Source organism: Dipodomys spectabilis, unplaced genomic scaffold, assembly GCF_019054845.1.
Source record: "Dipodomys spectabilis isolate Male_0828 unplaced genomic scaffold, ASM1905484v1 ptg000365l, whole genome shotgun sequence".
NCBI classification, from domain to species: domain Eukaryota; kingdom Metazoa; phylum Chordata; class Mammalia; order Rodentia; family Heteromyidae; genus Dipodomys; species Dipodomys spectabilis.
Window position 1 is genome coordinate 3,619,710 of NW_024871042.1, and position 18,751 is coordinate 3,638,460.

The window sequence follows — 18,751 nt, forward strand, 5'->3', positions numbered from 1 at the left end:
CTGCTGCTGCCCAGCCAAGGAGCCTGCTCAGACTGCCCCCTTGCTCCTTCAGGCCCCTGAGAATGGCCCAACAATAAGACCCCATCCCATCCTTCTAACCTAACTTACCCAAAGAAAAGTCCCAGCCTAGACTGGGAATAATACCCCTCTTTTTTTCCTTCCCTTTTGACAGTATTGGAGATAGAACTCAGAGTCTGGTACATTCTGGGTAAGCACTATGCTACTATTTTTAACTGAAAGCCCACTTTTCTTTTGTTCTTTTTGCTCTCTCTTTCGTGTGTGTTTTGTGTGTACATATGTGTATATATACACCAGGGTTATTCAGGGCCTTTTTTGCTCAAGGCCATCACTATACAAATAAAGCCACAGCTTTATTTCTGGCTTTTTGCTGGTTAACTGGAGATAAAAGTCTCACAGACTTTTCTGCCCAGGTTAGTTCCAAAACTCAGTCCTCAGATCTCAACCTCCTGAGTAGCTAAAAGTACAGGTGTAAGCCACCAGAGCCTGCCCCCTCCTTTTGTTTTTTTTTTTAGTTACCAAGAACTGAGCAAGGTATACTTTTCCAAAAGATTTTTCTGCCCTTCTTTTTCTAGCAATTGCTATGGTCCAGTTCTTGCCTAGCATACAACACTCATTAAGATTTTCCCATCATTACCAAACTCTGTAACCCTATGTGTCATATTGTCATGACTGACCAGGACATACAGATACCCAGAACCATCCACCCGAAGCCATAGAGAAGGACAGAAGGCTGTTTTCCACACATCCAGGATCAAGCATTCTATTTCTAACATTCTCTGGATGAAACTTAAGCAGTGGAGATTTAGAAAGAGGAAAAGTTTAGTTGTGTTCTTCTAGAATGGACCTGTCTACTCCTCAGTCCAAAAATGACTGCTTAGAAGACACAGAGCCTTTTGCTAATGACCTTCAGTGCTCAGCAAATCTACCTCTTCTAGTTTCTCTGCCCCGCACACACATGTGCACATGCATGTGCTTGTGTGCAGGCACATGCACACACACACACACACACACACACACATGCACACAATTTTGTACTGAATGTAGCTGCACTGAGCCTTGAAGGTAAGAAAGGATGAACTGCCCAAAATGCCTAGGCAATTCTCTGCAGAGTCCCACATCTTCCCCACATTTGAAAAATGCAAGTGAAAAATGAGGCAAAACAAAGAAAACAAGCTAGACATGGTGTTGTTCACTGAAAACAGCATCCTGGACCACACCTTCAACAGATCCCACCTGAAGAGGATCTGTGGGGAACATTTCCATAGCAACCCTGGTTCTCTGATTTGTCACAATATTTTTACTTAGCAGTCACAATATTTTCATTACACTGAAGCACTTAGAATGATACCTTAATAAGGAGGAAGTAGTATGTGGGCGAGCTGTTTGCTATGAGCACCTTTATTTTATGCCTTCTTACTTGGATGAAGCTCGGGAAATTACATAACCACGTTGACATTAAAGGCCAAGAAGTTCATGGGTGCCATGAAAATGAGAACTGTAGAGGAGCATACAACCTTTATTTCATTGAATTACATGTGTGTGCATAATTGTAATGATAAACTTATACATACTAGAGAAAATTCTCAGTACTATCAAGTCAAAATAAATTAAAACGCCCCTATCAACCTCACTCAGGTAAAACCCCTCTGGTACAATTTTGGTTTAAGGATTCATGTAGGCTTCTCAGCTGCAGCAGCCACCCCCTCCACCTCCATCCTGATACACATGCACTGCCAACACTATCCAGAAGAGGGAGACCACCTGTTTCAAAGACAGATGCATGAAAATTATAGGAGGGGAGATGGCTTCCTAATCTAGCAAACATTTCAAAGACATTTCCTTTTCCTGATTCAGCCATCGGTGGCCAATGAGTACTTGCAATGTGGATCATGCAATCTGAGATTTAAAAGTTAAAAATGTACCTTGGCTTAAAAATTAATGCCAAGTGGGGGGAGGGATGGGAAGGGATAGGAAGGGGAAACAAAGGAGGAGGCAACAATGCTTGTACTCATTACCTTGCCCATGTAACTGTAACTCCTCTGTACGGTATTTTCACAATAAAAAAAATTAATGCCAAGTATCTAATCATTTTACATACTGCTTACATGTTGAAATGATAATATTTCAGATAAAATGAGTTCAGTATATCATTAAAATTCATTCCAAGTCAGGAGCCATTGGCTTAAATCTGTAATTGTAGCTATATGGGAAACTGAGATCTGAGGATCATGGTTCAAAACCAGCAGGAAAGTCCATGAGATTCTTATCTCCAATTAATCACCAAAAAGCTGAAAGTGGAGTTGTGGTTTAAGTGGTAGAGTGCAAGCCTTGACAGCATAAGAGCTCAGGGACAGTTCCCAAGCCCGCAGTTCAAGCTCAGGACCAGTGCACATATCCGTGCATGCATGCGCACACGTGCACACATGTGCACGTGCACGCGCTCGCGCGCACCACACACACACACACACACACACAAGCATTCCAATAGTTTCTTCTTTACCTATGTTAATGTGGCTAACCAGGAACAGTTAAGTCACATATGTGGCTCATGCTTGTGGCTCACACTGTACTTCTTCTGAACTGGCTAGTCTTTTCCTTTCCAGCTCTGTGGCACCCCTAAGTAGTATACTCTCTGCCTAACTTCTGGTACCTTTGTTTTTCCATAGATGTCTCAGAGTGATCACGAATTCTGCCCTCTCTTAAACTCTTGAAGACATTCCTATAGTCCCAATGTGAACGAAACATCTGCTAACACTGCTGGAGGAGACCTTGCTACTGAACATCCTCTTCAGCACAAGTGTCACCCCAGCTGGATGCCCTGCTCTGTCTAGAAAAATGCTTGTGCTCCTTCCTACACTCTGTCCAGAGGGCTTCAAAGGATATTGAGAATGACATTCTAATGAATCTTTACTAGAACTTCCCAGTGCAACTATATTAAACCTTATTAAACAATTTAAAACACACACAGAAAACTCCACATGTGCTAAGTCAAACAATCCAAAGCTGTATGTAACAGTATTTACTGTATGTAACAGTAAAATTTAGCATTCTTCTCTGCCCACCACAAGAATTTCCATGGCCTTCTCCATGCGCATATACACTCTCTTGTAAATTATTTTTTGGAGAGCCATAACTTTATAAAACATTTTTGTTTAAACCTTTTAGGTAAGAACTGTACCATCTCTATAGTCCTTAGATGGACAGTAAAACTGAATGAGTAAAGCACTTAAAAAGGGGACCACGAATTTCTGAGCTTCTGGATAAGTCATATTCAATACATCAACAAGAGTCTAACATATGCCAGCACCTCACTTACGTTTTCAGCAGATACTTACACTCTGGTAATCCTTGGGATTGGGAAATTTTAAGGCACTAAAATAAATCTGCCAAAGATTCAACATCTAATCTGTTCAACTTTAGACCAATATGTTAAACTAAAGACAAAGGGAATTCTAGAAGAGGTCAGTGCCCTATAGCTATTCCTACACACCCATCTTAGTGGGTCTGAAATACCAGGAAAGAACAGGCCGGGAGGCCTGGGAAAGGAATAAGGCACATGGAGAGAGAAGAGTGGAGTAGACACATATTATGAAAAGAGCACAGAGGCCTGGGCTCAGGGTACACTGAGTAGCCCTGACCTTGGTATCTTACTTTCAGATGATGGCTCTCATAGGAACTCTGGATCAGAGCCTCAGAACTTGAGATTTGTCAAGTGATTGAAAATAAGATATTTTATGTACAATTTCCTGACCTTTAGTGCTGTCAGCTAACTCAGTAGAAAGTAAATAAGTGAAAAAAAGCACCATGGAGCTAAACAGATACATCAGAGGACCAGGTCCTGGCTACAGGTCACTTTTGCCCTTGGTCACAGCAAGACCTCACTGGAGGCCAATGACATGAAATAGAATTTCCACTCAGTTGCCCTTTACCTATGTCCTTGGAGAAGTGGCTTAACCAGCCTTTGCTTCTGATTCCATCTGTGAAGTAAAGTGGGAGTGAGTCTTTCCTCTCTAGCAGCCTGGCTACAAAGTCCAAATTGTAACATACTTGGGGCAATGTCTGACACAGGGAAAAGCACTGAAAATTAACCCACGGGCCCAGCCTTCAAGACCCAACTACAGAAGAATCCCAGACCTTGACCCTTCTCTGAACAGACAGAGAAACCCTGCCTTTCTCTGCTGTCAGTCAAGCAATAAAGTCCCACAAGTGTGAGGCTCAAGAGTCAGCCCTCCATGACCACGGCTGACCAGGGGGTGGCCAGGGAAGAACACCAAGGCCTGGGAGCCCTGTCACTCCTGCCTTAATGCCACTGTCTTTTGTCCTAACTTAAAAAAGCCAAATGGAAAGGGCTTTAGGTAAAAGAAGCCCTGTGTTACCAGGGCACTCCACTAGAAGAATGCAGAGGCTCAGATGGTGTGCATAATGTCCCAGGACTTCAAAGCTACATTGGCTTTTGTGACCAGGCTGAAAGGCTTCACCAGCTACAATATTAAACTTTTCTTTCTTGCAAAGAGGTGACTTCCTCTGTCAGCTATAGTGGAAGAAGCATTCTTTGCCTGAACAATCACCCCAATGATGAGTCTCAACCATAAGAGGAAGGCGTTGACTGTACAAGAACCCAAGTCTCAGCAGTTCTGTTCCTAGTGTCCAGCTACAAGACTACTCTGCACTGTTCACAACCACTTCCTCCATGAATAGAGAGCACTGGAAATTCCAGGGCCCCACCTCTCCAATACCCACAGACAAGTGACAGCTAACAAGGAGATTATCACCTCAGCCCCAGCTTGGGCCATTTGAGTGTTTCTGGCTTGATTCCAGATACTTCTAAAAGCACCTAGCTATCCTGCCCAGAGCAGGCAAGTCCAGCTGTTCTCCAAACACAAAGTGCCAGCAGTCTGCAAAATGCTAGCCTGAAAAGGTAAGTTAAGAAGGTGAGCAGGGTGCCAGTGGCTCCCGCCTGTAATCCTAGCTACACAGGAGGCTGAGATCTGAGTTCAAAGCCAGCCTGGACAGAAAGTCCGTGAGACTCATCTCCAATAAAACCACTCAGAAAACGCTGTGGCTCAAATGGTAGAGCACTAGCCTTGAACTGAAGAGCTGAAGGACGGCACCCAGGCCCAGAGTTCAAGCCCCACGACCAACAAAAAAAAAAAAGAAAGAAAGAAAAAAGGTGAGATTGAAGCTAAGAGCTGGGCAGAAACAGAGAGGCATGTAACAAAACAAAGTACAGCAGCCCTGGGGGAACAAATATGGCAGCAGTAAAGGCATGGGTGCTGAATGAAGCCAAGCACATCTGGAAATAAAGGAACAAGGGTGCTATGGGAAGGGGAGCAGCCCAGAAAGGTACAGAGGCCTGCAGGAACTCAGCTGCCCAAACACCTAGAGGGAGTTGAGGCTGGAGTGAATATAACAATCACAGGCCCCAGAGATCTAGATTTTATCCTTCAGGAAAAGAGCCAATACCTAGTAGAGAGCAAAGTCTGCACTTGGGAAAATGATTTCAGGGTGCTAAGAGGGATGAGGCTGAAAGCAGGCAGCCCAAGAATCCAAGACCAGGGTTCAAGGTTGAGTATTTAAGAGGCTCAGTTGGTGGGAGAGAGGCCCAGGCCGTCAACTTAGATACTCCAACAGTGGAAACTGTACACACATATGGTGTTGAGGGCCAGTGAGAATCCAATGGCAAAGGCATTCGTTTTCTGAGGAACTTTCCAGACTCTTGTGACGGCCTCTCCCTCAGACACACAGATACAAGCCCAACAGCCACTGCCTCTTGCATAGGGGCCAGACTGGATGGAATAGGTTCTCAACACAGTGTCCCTACAGGAAAGAAGTCATACCCAAGTCTTAAGTCCAAGTCCATTCCTAGCATGCTCATCTCTAATAACTACAGGCAAACCTGTTATCTGCTGAAAGAAGGCAAAAGCCCTAGGGCTCTGAGAAAGGCACCTTGTACCTTCTGGAAGCCCAGGTCACCTGCACCAAAAGCCAAGGGTTCAGGCTAAGCTCCTGCTGGCCTCAGCCCAAAAGCACCTTCCTTTCAATCAAGAGGCCAGCTCCCTGCACAGCTCTGCCAAGCTGCTGACATCAACTCTAGAAATAAGACACTCAGGCCTAAATCACTGCAACCTCCACCTAGCTGGCTGTCATGCACTGTGGCCATGAAACCTGGGGAGCAATGACAATTACAAGGCCCTCACAGAAATGAAGAGCTACAAGAATGCATCAAGAGACGCCACTCTGCACATTGGCCCACAGCTAACAGGTCTAAGCAGCACACAAAGCACCGACTCCATGTCGGTGGTTCAAGCAATGAAGCCCCACGCTGCCCAAGTACAGGTCAACCCTCCTGACTGGATGCAGGTTCACTTGACCACTAACTGCCAAGGAAGTCACACCTAGACTCTCCATTTAACTAAAGCTAAGTACAAGTATGCCAACAACAACCTACCTGGGGCCATCTAATGAGGACTTTTCCTTTACTTGGAGGAAAAGTAATTGTTACCAAACTGAGAAGACACACATTGTTAAATAGTATCTGAAGGAATTTTAAAATACCCTATTGATTGAATCTGTTTTCCCCCTCATATATCTGTTTGGCCTCTGCTAGACTTCAATAAGAACAATTTATGCCTGGAAAAATCTTCAACACAAGAAAAAAACAACAGCAGGAGGGTCTCTGGGTCAGACCCCCTCCTTGGGCTCCTCAGGAACACAGGGAGTCCAAGGTTTCAATGGCAGTCAACATTTTATTTAATGCCTTTAGAAAAAGACAAGAGGTTTCTAATCCTGGACTTTTGAGTACATCTGCCCAGGTGGTGATTAGAGACCCAGCACTGTCATGTCTTACAGTGACCAAATGTTAATTTCTGGAAGAATATCACCTCACAGCTTCTCATGTTAAACCTTGGCTCACTTCCCTAAGGGTTGTTTTTGTTCTCTTTTAAAGAAAACAAGGGAGAAAAAGAAAAAAAATAGGTTTGAAGAACTTACACAGAAAATGAATAATGCCTCCAAAGCCCTTGCGGGTTTTCTTCAAAGCTTCAGACCTAAGAAACTGAGTTAGAGTCCAAGAAAAAGTATCAAGACTTGCTTAGAGCACACACCTTGGTGCCCCAGCTGGTAGGAAGGGCATAGTGTAATTGGCAGAAAGGGAAAGAAGCCCTGTAAAGGGCTACCTGGAGACCCCCTACTGCCATCTGCTGGTTGCACAATTTGTACCAAGTCTGACCTCTGTTTTCTGCCTTTATAAAACAGGTAAAAATATTCATTTGAACTTACAACTGTATGAAGTCTTTTATTGTTTTTTGTTGTTGTTGTTGTTGTTATTGTTGGTCGTGGGGCTTGAACTCTGGGCCTGGCCACTGTCCCTCAGCTATTCAGCTCACGGCTAGTGCTCTACCACTTGAGCCACACTTCCCATTTTGTGAGTGGTTTATTGGAGATAAGAATCTCACAAGACTTTCTGGGCTGGCTTTGAACCGTGATCCTCAGATCTCAGCCTCCTGTGTAGCTAAGATTATAGGCATGAACCACTGACTCCTGGTAACAACTGCATGAGTTTTGTAAAGTATACACCCCAAGAAAGTTCTTGTTGTGCAAGCACAGGAGTTATACTCTCTGTGTAATCAGCACCAGGCCTAGGACACAACAGGCCCAAGATGAGGACATGAAGGATGAACACAGGTAGGTGAGTTGTAGAGAAGAAGGGCTGTGATCGTCATTGTGTCGAACAGCAACCGGACAAGGGCTCTGCCAGGCTGAGGACACATGGAGTGATGGTGCCTCTCAATGACCTCAGGCCTTTGCCCACACTAGGTTATAGACTTTAGACTGCATTGCTTACTGTGCATTCCCACCTGATCTGCTCCAAGGTAGAATGGTGGCCCAGTGAGGCTAACTACAACCAGCAGCTCACAGATATCGCAACAGTATCTAAAGACCAGTTCCAGAAGGCAGGACCACTTTTTGCTGTTGTTGGTTTGGGGGCTTGAATTCAGGTCCTGAACACTGTCCCTGAGCTTTTTGGCTCAAGGCTAGCACTCTACCACTTTGAACCACAGCTCCACTCCCAGTTTCCTCGTGGTTAATTGGAGACACTACCAGGGCTGGCTTCAAACTGTGATCCTTAGATCTCAGCCTCCAGAGTAGCTAGGATTACAGGCGTGAGCCACTAGCACCTCGCCAGAACCACTTTTAACTTTCATCTTAGTCTATAAGTAGTTACCAGGTATCAGGGCTGAGTACCAGTATCCTGCTGGAGGCCTGAGAACTAGCTGCCATTCGTCCTAATCACTGGACAGAATGAACAGGTACTCATTTCTGCTGCCTAGAGATATTCTAGGAATGCTCAGGACAGAAGTTCTAGCACTTTGTTCTCTATTTAATTTAGAAACAAATAATGAAGTTTTCATTTTTTATCCACTTAAAAATAACATATGCTATAGAAAAACTGGAAAATGGAAAATCCTACCTCTCAGTGATAGAACTATATAGACTTGCTTGTTTGACAAGATAGCAATAGTGGGCTTTGTAAACATATTTTTCTATGAGCATATTCTATGGGTAGAAGTTGGTGGGATTCGCCTGGCCTTGGTTACACAGTAACATCAGCCTACATGACCAAAAAGCCAACCAAGTGCCATGGCCCCGGGTTGCTTCCCATCCTACAATCAGGAAGACATGGATCCCTGGGTGGGCTACATGCCTGAGTTCTGGTCTCAGACTCTCAGCAGCAGCACTGTGGAAGCCTAGCTTCAGTATAAGGCTCACACTAAACGCTCATTCTCAGCACATACACACATTACTTCCCCAGTCCCAGTCTCTCACTTACCAGGCTCTCACTATATTGACCAGGACTTATTTCCAACTGCTAAGATGGGGCAGGATCTCCTCACAGCACAATGCTAAGATGCCAAGTGTCGTCTGGAGCTCAGGGCAGGAGGCAATCTAAAATGACTTAGGAAAGCAAAGACTAAGCCCCAGGGATGAAAACAGCCCGGGCAGGAAAGTCCATGAGACTCTTATCTCCAATAAACCACTAGAAAACCGGAAGTGGCGTGCTGTGGCTCAAGTGGTAGAACGCTAGCCTTGAGCTGAAGAGCTGAGGGACAGCGCCCAGGCCCAGAGTTCAAGCCCTAGGACCGACCAAAACAAAAAAACAAAACAAAAACAACCACTACCACATACACGGACTTCTCATGCAGGAAGCTGGCTTTCCTAACAGACACTAGGCACCGAGTGCTAGGCTCTGTGCCAATGCCAGTGATGGCATCCTAAATGGTGGGACAAGTTCTGCGGAACTAACTACCCTTCAGCCTCCACCAGTTCTTTTCCAAACACTTGGAAAAGAATCCACACCTTCTGTTTTATAGGCCAATGTTTTCTTTTTATAATCCTTTCCCCAGAACTTAAAACCATTCCCACAGTGCCATAGGAGAACCATGTGAGCAGCGATTAACTCAGAAAACAACTGTACAGGCCTCTCATCATAAATCATGGCATGTTTTTGGAGAGCAATGGAGCACCCTCTTCCTAAATTAAAAATGTACCTACCTTTGACTTGCAATTACATATCTAGGAATTTAGAGAGATACTCACATAGCAATATACGCACATCACTGCAGCATTAATTTTAGCACCCAAAAAAGCCTGCACACTACTTAAGTGTCATTTAAATAAATTATGATGCATTCATGCTACAGAATATTGTGCAGCTGAATGCGGCAGCTCTGCAAATGCAACGTGGAAAGATGTCACCGAATACACCAATATAGCAGAGAGCAGTATCTCAACTGTGCACACCACAGTGGGCACGTGACAAGCAGTGTCTCCAGGGCCCCCCCAGGATGAATGGGGATAAAGATGGAATAGGAAGAAATACTTTGCATTTTCATTTTCACCCCACCCCACAGCTATGCTTCTGTATTATTTGAATTGTTTGCTGGAAATAGGAATTTACGTAATAATAAATTTTAAGAAGCAGAGATTAGGGGAGCAGGTGTTCATTGTCAAACACAGCAACAGACAAGGGCCTTGATCTGTTCTTTAGAAAAATCAGAGCATTAGTTCTGAAAGAGTTCCAAGATGGGCCTGCAGAAATATGCCCTGTATCTGTCTCTACACCTGCTAGGTCTCTTTCATGGCACCTGTCAGCCATCGATTTAAGTGACAATTTAAATGGCCAATGCAACCAATGGCTCTCAGTAGATAATAGCTCTAGACCATCCTCTGCTGCGCATGCTAAAATCTGCTGGCTTTAGGACCCCACCTCCTTGTGGCTTAAGTCAAGGTGTCCTGAGTTTGTTGAGAGGAGCTCCCTTCCCAGCCTGTTCCACACTGTAAGCAAGAACACTGCTTCAACATTTCCTTGGTCCCTGCAACATGCCATCTGGCCACTTCACCCTGTCCTACCCATAGTGCCCACCAGTTCTGCCTTGGGCACGTGGCCTCAAGGTGGATGGAAGCTGTGGATGGACAGAGATTTAGTCCTAGCTAAGGGGGAAGGAAGGAAGGCAGGGAGTAGGCCAAATAGGGCTGACCACAACCTGAGCCAACAAAATAGAAGAGGTCCAACTACATGTAAGAACTTAGGCTTGCTTTTCCTTCATGTCTACACAAGGACAACATGATCAAAGCTGCAAAAGAGCAATACATATCTGAAACACACTGGTACACTATACACAAAGAAATATAGACAGATTCCATAAGCTCCTGGTAAACATCCATGTTGTCAGTTCTCAGATTCATGCGCCAAACCCTCAGTTACCATGGCTTATGACTAATGAAACACCCCTGAAAATGAAGACAGAAGCCCAAGGACACATCAGATAAAGTGGGAACATCGCTACAAATACCTAAGTGTTCCTACACTAAAAATGACTCTCATGATGCAAAATGGCCCAGCATATGAAGCATATCATCAACACCCAATTTTGGAATGGATCTTCACAAAACAAGGTGTAAGTTGGAATTCTCAGTTATTTTCAGCAATAGATTTTTACCTTTTCTATTGTTTCCTTGAATGTTTGTACGTGGGAACACCTAAACTGGGGGGAAAGGTCACCCACTTTGCTAAGCCCTCTCTGGAGAGCCTCTTGTACAAGCAAAGCTGCAATGTTATGGGTGCTGTGGAAATACTTTGCTTTGCCCTTCTTGCCTGCACACTTGGCCGTGGCTGGAAGTTGCATCCTCCCCCTCCTCCCGTTCCCCCACCCCATGCTATTATCAGCAGGAAAATGGTAGCCATAAGGAAATTAAGCAACATCTCTAGAAGCCATTAGCCAGAAAGAACAGAAAATACATTTAAGCTGGGAATAAGCAGACTATTACAGAATCTATAAGGCAAACCCAGAGGGTTCTCAAGACATAGCATTAACACACACACACACACACACACACACACACACACACACACACACACACACACACACACACACACACACACACACACACACACACACACACACACACACACACACACACACACACACACGCTGGTCTCAAAACCCACAGCCGTTAAGCCTTTACATTAGATAACTGGGACATTTTGAGAAAATGCTAGCAAAGACCAGAGAAGTGTACCATATAATAAAAAGCACAGTTGCACAGTTAACTCATGAACATATCCTTGCCTTGCCTACTTTGGTTTGACACATATCCTTGCCTTGCCTACTTTGGTTTGACACTGTCACATGGGGTCCAACCACTCCACTAAAGACAAAATGAAAGGACATGATTCTTCATTTCCATCCACACAGACTGGCTATGAGGTCCTCCACAGGAGGTGCTCGGCCATCACCAAAGATGAGACCTCCACCTTAGAACTACAGAAATGCTGACACCTAGGACACAGAGGTTATCTGTGGCTCACCTGGGAGCCTATACATCCTACTGGTCTATGGGAATTGAGGACATCAACTGTCAACTGAGTGCTTCTTGGAATCTCCAGCTCTACCACCTCGCTATGTGTGCCACCTAAGAGCTCCCTTGTGCATTCATAAATGCTTCTCTTCATCTGTCCTGAGCCAAGCTCTTGAAAATCACCAAGGACTCTTCCTTGCGACTGGGAGGTCATGCTCCTTATTGACAGTCCTGTGTAACTAGCCCAGCCTGGGATGCTACCAATGACCTTTAGCCTTTAATGTCTGTTCTCTGCTGCTCCTGCTCCTAAGTCCTGCTCTGTGTTTCAATGCTGAACTCCTAAGGAAAGTCAATCCTGACATGCTGAACTACATTCAAATGCAGGAAAAGTTGTACCCAGGCTCTTCTAGGTATCTTTCTGGATCATCTTAACATCTGGAAATATTATGGTGTCAGATAGTGGATTTAAGATAATATACCATGATCCAATTTTATGATCCTAAAAATAATTTCATAAAGTCATTAAATAATAAAGATTTTAATAGGAAATTATCCACTCCAGTAGCTCATTAGAATTCCTGTCCCATGTGGCCTTGCATGGAGGAGAATGATATTGAAGGTCTTCTACACGAAGTTTCCAACACCAGGGGATGCTGTCACAGCTTCAAGATCCACTGTTTTCTTCAGGGCTGCTTTCAATTTTGAAGGATAAAATATTAGCACATTACAAGAAAAATAAATAAAAGAAACACCTGGACTTCTCACTGTGGAACATCCAATCTTCTGTATCCATGGGTTTTCAACAAGATTCACCCAACCGTGATCAAAAACAATTTTTTTAATTGCAGCTGAGAAGGAGAGGTACAGTTCAAGTGGCAGAGTACCAGCCTTAGCAGAAAAAGCCAAGCAATAATGCAAGACAAAAGCCAAGCAATAATGCAAGACCCTGAGTTCAAGCCCCAATTCCAGTAAATCCACACACACGCACAAAACTGCACCCTAAGAATAAATAGACTTCTTTCTGTGTCATTATTCCATAAACAATATAGTGTAACAACTATTTATATAGCATTTACACTGTATTAGGCATTCTAAGTAATCTAGAGACCATTTAAAATGAATGGGATGGTTTAGGATTGCAGCTTTGTGATAGAGCACTTGCTTAATATGCACAGGCCTTAGGCTTAATCTCTAACATAAAGAAAATAATTAATATACAGAACACTGGGCATTGGTCATATGCAAATATTAAGCCACTTTATGTAAGGTACTTGAGCATCCCCAGATTTGGGGGATGCTCAGTGGGGTCTTGAAACCATCCCCTGAGATATGAGGGAAGACTGTATGTTTCCCTAAATCATTTCTTACATCTTTATCACTTAATGTCTTTGTCTTATTATTATATTGTTTAAAGAATCTGGTATCCTATTTTTCTCAACAAAACTGTGTCTTCTCTGTATGCGGCTATGGAATCTTCACACCCATCACTGTTGGTGGCTGTCTATGGCTGAGTAGGCAGAATGTACTTAATCCCTAGGCAGTCTAAGGGGCATTAGAGCTGCCAACTACAGATTAGTGTGTCAGTTTACAATTCAGGGTGAGGAGGAATAGAAACAAATATAAGTAAGTGTCGAGTGACGAACAGGATCAGAACTTCCTGGCCCAATTTCTATATTAACAGCCACTAAAGAGATAAAGGCAAAGCAATGTTTTCTATTATCTATTCTCTGTCTATATAACATCTACATTAATGCTCACTGAATGACTTGGGTGGGGGTAGGGAAGAAGGGAAAGAGTTGGGGGAGGAATATGGGGGAATCCAATTGTTCCTTAAAAACATTCTCCTGCTGGGTGCTGGTAGCTCACGCCTGTAATCCTAGCTACTCAGGAGGCTGAGATCTGAGGATCAAGATTCAAAGCCAGCCCAGGCAGGAAAAGTCCTTGAGACTCTTATCTCCAATAAACCACCAGAAAACCGGAAGTGGTAGAGTGCTCACCTTGAGCTGAAGAGCTGAGGGACAGCACCCAGGCCCAGAGTTCAAGCCTTATGACCGACCAAAACAAACAAACAAACAAACATTCTCCTAAGCTGGCACTGGTGGCTCACATGTAGAATCCTAGCTACTAAGTCTGAAATCTGAGGATCTGGCAGCTCAGGCAGAAAGTCTATGAAACTCTTAATTCCAATTAACCACCAAAAAGCCAAAGTGGTTCAGACCTAGCCTTGAGCACAGGTCAGGGGCAGCGCCTAGGCCCTGAGTTCAAACCCCATTATTGTTATTCACTGAACAAACACACATAAATAAAGTTATAACTAAGGCATCAGGTGAGGTGAAAATACAGAACAGACTGGCAGAACATGACATGAACTGCTCTGGAAAATGGGATACTGGATTAAAACGAGCCTACTTGAAATGCCCTTCTGTGCCTCTGCTATAACCCTGAGAGGGCCTCTACCCTGGAGAGCCCCTGAAGCTCCAGCCTAGGTCCCAGGGTGAACACAGATGGAGCACATCTGAGCTCAACCTGCAAGGAAGGCAGCCCATGAAACCACAGCCTGAAGGACAGACTCACAGCAGACACAACCCACACCAGCAAGCAACCGTCAACCAACTTACAGAAGCAAAAGCCAAGGACAAATGATTGTTGCTTGATTTGGAGGATGGTTGTTACACAGTCTCATTGTAACAACAGCAGACTGGCATACATGGCACCCTTAAAGGGAACCCACATGCCAGAAAGAAAGCAGTCTTCCCAAATTCAAGAAACAGGTATGTGCCACTCACCAGACTCGCCTTTTTTCTTTGAACCAGACTTCTTCTTTGTAGGAACTTCTTGCTTTGAGGCTTCCTGGCTCTGGACTGTATCTGCATTTTTACCCTGGGTTGGAGCTGACTCTGCCTTCCTACCCTGATTGGCAGCTGTGTCCACCTTTTTGCCCTGGTTGGAGGACCCTTCTGTCTTTTTGCCTTGGTTTGGGGTTCCCTCGCCTTTTTTGCCTTGATTAGGGGATCCCTCTGCTTTCTTTCCCTGGTTTGAACTACCCTCTGCCTTTGTGCCCTGATTAGCAACTGATTCTGTCTTTTTGCCCTGATTGGGAGCTCCCTCCCCTTTTTTGCCCTGGTTGGGGCTCCCCTCTGACTTCTTACCCTCCCCCTTTTTGCCCTGATTCTGGGCTCCCTCCCCTTTCTTGTCCTGGCTTTGGGCCCCCTCTGCCTTCTTGCCCTGGTTCTGAGCCCCCTCTGCCTTCTTGCCTTGGTTCTGGGCTCCCTCTCCCTTTTTGCTCTGGTTCTGGGCCCCCTCCCCCTTTTTGCCCTGGTTCTGAGCCCCCTCCCCCTTTTTGCCCTGGTTAGGACATCCTTCCACTTTTTTGCCCTGGTTCTGGGACCCCTCCCCCTTTCTACCCTGGTTCTGAGCCCCTTCCCCCTTCGTGCTCTGATTCTGGGACCCCTCTGCCTTTCTGCCCTGGTTGGGAGACTCCTCCACTTTTTTGCCCTGGTTCTTACCCTGGTTCTGGGCTCCCTCTACTTTCTTACCCTGGTTCTGGGGTCCCTCTGCCTTCTTGCCCTGGTTCTGGGCTCCCTCTGCCTTCTTGCCCTGGTTCTGGGGTCCCTCTGCCTTCTTGCCCTGGTTCTGGGGTCCCTCTGCCTTCTTGCCCTGGTTCTGGGGTGCCTCTGCCTTCTTGCCTTGGTTCTGGTCACCTTCTCCTTTTTTACCTTGATTCTGGGCTCCCTCTGCCTTCTTGCCCTGGTTCTGGACAGTATCCCCTTTCTTACCTTGGTTCTGGGCTCCCTCTATCTTTTTGCCCTGGTTCTGGGGTCCCTCTACCTTTTTGCCCTGGTTCTGGGGTCCCTCTCCTTTCTTGCCCTGGTTCTGAGCTCCCTCTCCTTTCTTGCTCTGGTTCTGAGCTCCCTCTCCTTTCTTGCTCTGGTTCTGAGCTCCCTCTCCTTTCTTGCTCTGGTTCTGAGCTCCCTCTCCTTTCTTGCTCTGGTTCTGGGCTCCCTCTCCTTTCTTGCTCTGGTTCTGAGTACCCTCCACCTTCTTTCCCTGGTTCTGGGTTCCCTCCCCTTTCTTGGCTTGGTTCTGGGTTCCCTCCACCTTCTTTCCTTGGTTCTGGGATCCCTCCCCTTTCTTGGCTTGGTTCTGGGCTCCCTCCCCTTTCTTGCCTTGGTTCTGGGTTTCCTCCCCCTTCTTACTTTGGTTCTGGGTCCCTTCCATCTTCTTGCCTTGGTTCTGGGATCCCTCCCCTTTCTTGCCTTGGTTCTGGGTTCCCTCCCCTTTCTTGCCTTGGTTCTGGGTTCCCTCCCCCTTCTTACTTTGGTTCTGGGTTCCCTCTCCTTTCTTGCCTTGGTTCTGAGCATTGTCACCTTTCTTTCCCTGGTTCTGGGCCCCTTCCCCCTTTTTGCCCTGGTTCTGGGCTCCCTCTAACTTCTTGTTCTGGTTTGGGCTCCCCTCTCCCTTTTTGACTTGGCTCTGGCCCCCCTCTGCCTTCTTGCCCTGGGCAGTAGCTGAGGCACTGCCCTTGGCACCTACTGGAGGTACAGCCATCATAGGCACCTCCTTGGGAGAGGCTTCCAAGATGGCAGACTTTGAAGCAAGAACCTGGACAGAATTCACTACAGAACTAACCGCTGGCTGCACCTTTGCCACTTTTTTCTCCTTCTTCTTTTTGTCTTTAGGAGAAGAGGCCAACTTCTCTTGAGGCATGGCGGGTACCATGGCTACAGGGGAAAGGACCACAGGAGACAGGACTGGGGTTGGGGCCACAGCCACTGCGGGTGCGCGCACTGGTTCCTTAAGGAGGATGGTCATATTGGGGGCCAGGTCATGGTCAGGTATCTTCCCATTGGGTTTCTCTTCCTTTTTCTTGGTCTTTCCTTTCTTCTCCACAGTTTTCTCCTTCTTTTTCTTATCTACTTTCTGGTGGTGAGTTTTTGCCATCTCCTTGCGCTGGTTGGCGAGGGCTTCTTCATAGGACGTCTCCTTCATGGAGAAGGTCGACACCAGGAAGATGCCAATGGCAGAAACCACCATAAACCCGCCAAAGACCACAACCCCCAAGGTCTGAGTGTCGTAAATATCCATGCTGGTCGGCTTCCTTTCCACCTGCCAAACACATACATGTAGATTACTTTTTGGTGAAACTGAGGCACATGAGACATTTCTATCTCCCCACCTTCCATCACTTAACCTAAGGTGTCCCTGTTTTTCCAGATTGAATTCAAAATAACAAGTGCAAGAAATCTTTGGTGCCCAACTCTTAACTCTTCCTCTTCAGAAATAAGCATTTTTTAAAACTCAGTTCTGAGTAGTCCCATTTAGTACTAGAAGACATAAACAACAGATGGATGGCAGCATGCAGGTTGATACCTGATATGTAATGCTTCTAACTCAAGATGCTCCCTAAGTGTAGCAATCAAAAGTGAGCATCAACGTGCAAACAAGGTGTGAAACAACAAGGTGGAGCAACTGGCAATGCTGACTAACTGAACTGTCCCACCTAATTAAGGCACTAGCCATAGTAGATTATCGCAAAGGTAATCAGAGACAACAATACTTCTTTATACTCTTAATAGCCTCTCACCGATGGCCTTCCATACCTAGGGTCACAGGTAAAAGAACTGTCTAAGGCTGGCCCCCGGCAAAGCCTCAAGATCCTACTTAAAAATAATAACTAAAGCAAAAACAGAGGCTGTGAACATGGCTCAAGTCGTAGAACACCTGCCTAGCAAGTGTGGGTCCCTGTGTTCAAACTCCAGTACCAACAATAACAAAAACACAAAAGTCAACTCAAACATATCTGCAAGCTCTCCAGCTGCATTCCTGACTGTCATCTCCTTTTGTTACCTCTCTTTATCCCTAGTGCAGCTAAACATAACTACCTAGGTTCCAAGACAGTCTAAGAACTTGGTAAGGAAAAGGGGGAAAAAAGCTTTTTGCCTGCAATACCTTCTGAAGTACCATTTGCATGTCTCTAAGTTTGGAATTTGCAGTCTCTAAGTTTGGAATTTCACACCTGCTGTGTCACCAGGCTCTTCACCACACAACGCAAACCCAAAGCCAGACAACCCACACCATTCTAACTGCCTATCTACCAAAGTCTAAAGGGCCAGAGACAACTGAGTCCACTCTTCTTGGTAGAAGTCCCTGAGATTTGTTTGGATACATTCAACTTTTTTTTAAATTTCTTCAATTCGTTCTTCTCTCCTCTCACCACTTCTTACAATTTAACACTAGAAAATGTTCTTGTTAATGTTACTAGTTCATATTGCCAAATCCAGTGGATACTTTTCATTCTTCATTTCATTCGAACTCATCTTTTTCCTTGGGCAGTAGTAGGGTTTAAATTTAGGGCTTGTGCTCACTCATCTTGCACTACTATTTGAGCCACACCTCCAACTCTGGTTTTTGCTTGTTATTTTGGAGATAAGAGTCTCAGAACTTTTGCCTAGACTAAGCCTTACATCATAAGCCTCAGGATCTCAGTCTCCTGAGTACCGAGAATTACAAATGTGAGCCACCTGCATCAACTCTTCACTTGAGCTTTAAATTAAACATTTTATTGTTCAGTCTTTCTTGAAATACTATCTTATAACTTCTGTGACAACTCATTCACTTCCAGATTTTTTTTTTTTTTGAGTGAGTGATGGTTATTAGGGTTTGAACTCAGGGTCTTGTGCTTGCTAGGCAGTTAGTTACTCTACCTATGAGCCATGCCTCCATCCCAGCTTCTTTTCACTGAGATGGAGTCTTTCAAACTTGTCTGCCCTTGACTCATGATCCTCCCTTGTTTCAGCATTCCATACAAATGGGATTACAGGCATAAACCACCACATCCAGCTATAGGTTGAGAAGGCTTTTTTTTACATGT

The 18,751-nt window shown here is 45.1% G+C and overlaps 1 protein-coding gene across 13 annotated transcripts in view; it reads right to left on the minus strand.

Moving 5' to 3' along the window:
- The window catches only part of Rrbp1 (ribosome binding protein 1), a 72,094-nt gene that overhangs the window by 26,389 nt on the left and 26,954 nt on the right, over positions 1 to 18,751 (minus strand). For 5 of the 13 annotated variants that reach the window (XM_042666375.1, XM_042666372.1, XM_042666366.1 and 2 more), the window contains exons 2-3: positions 15,409 to 16,986; positions 14,667 to 15,216 (exon numbers count right to left, since the gene is read on the minus strand). In XM_042666375.1, coding sequence (XP_042522309.1) covers positions 14,667 to 15,216; positions 15,409 to 16,965 — 2,107 coding nt within the window. In that variant the 5' untranslated portion in view covers positions 16,966 to 16,986. Of the gene's footprint in view, positions 1 to 12,402; positions 12,573 to 14,666; positions 15,277 to 15,386; positions 16,987 to 18,751 lie in introns of those variants that run through there. The other 8 variants (XM_042666367.1, XM_042666368.1, XM_042666377.1 and 5 more) reach the window with 8 other exon arrangements.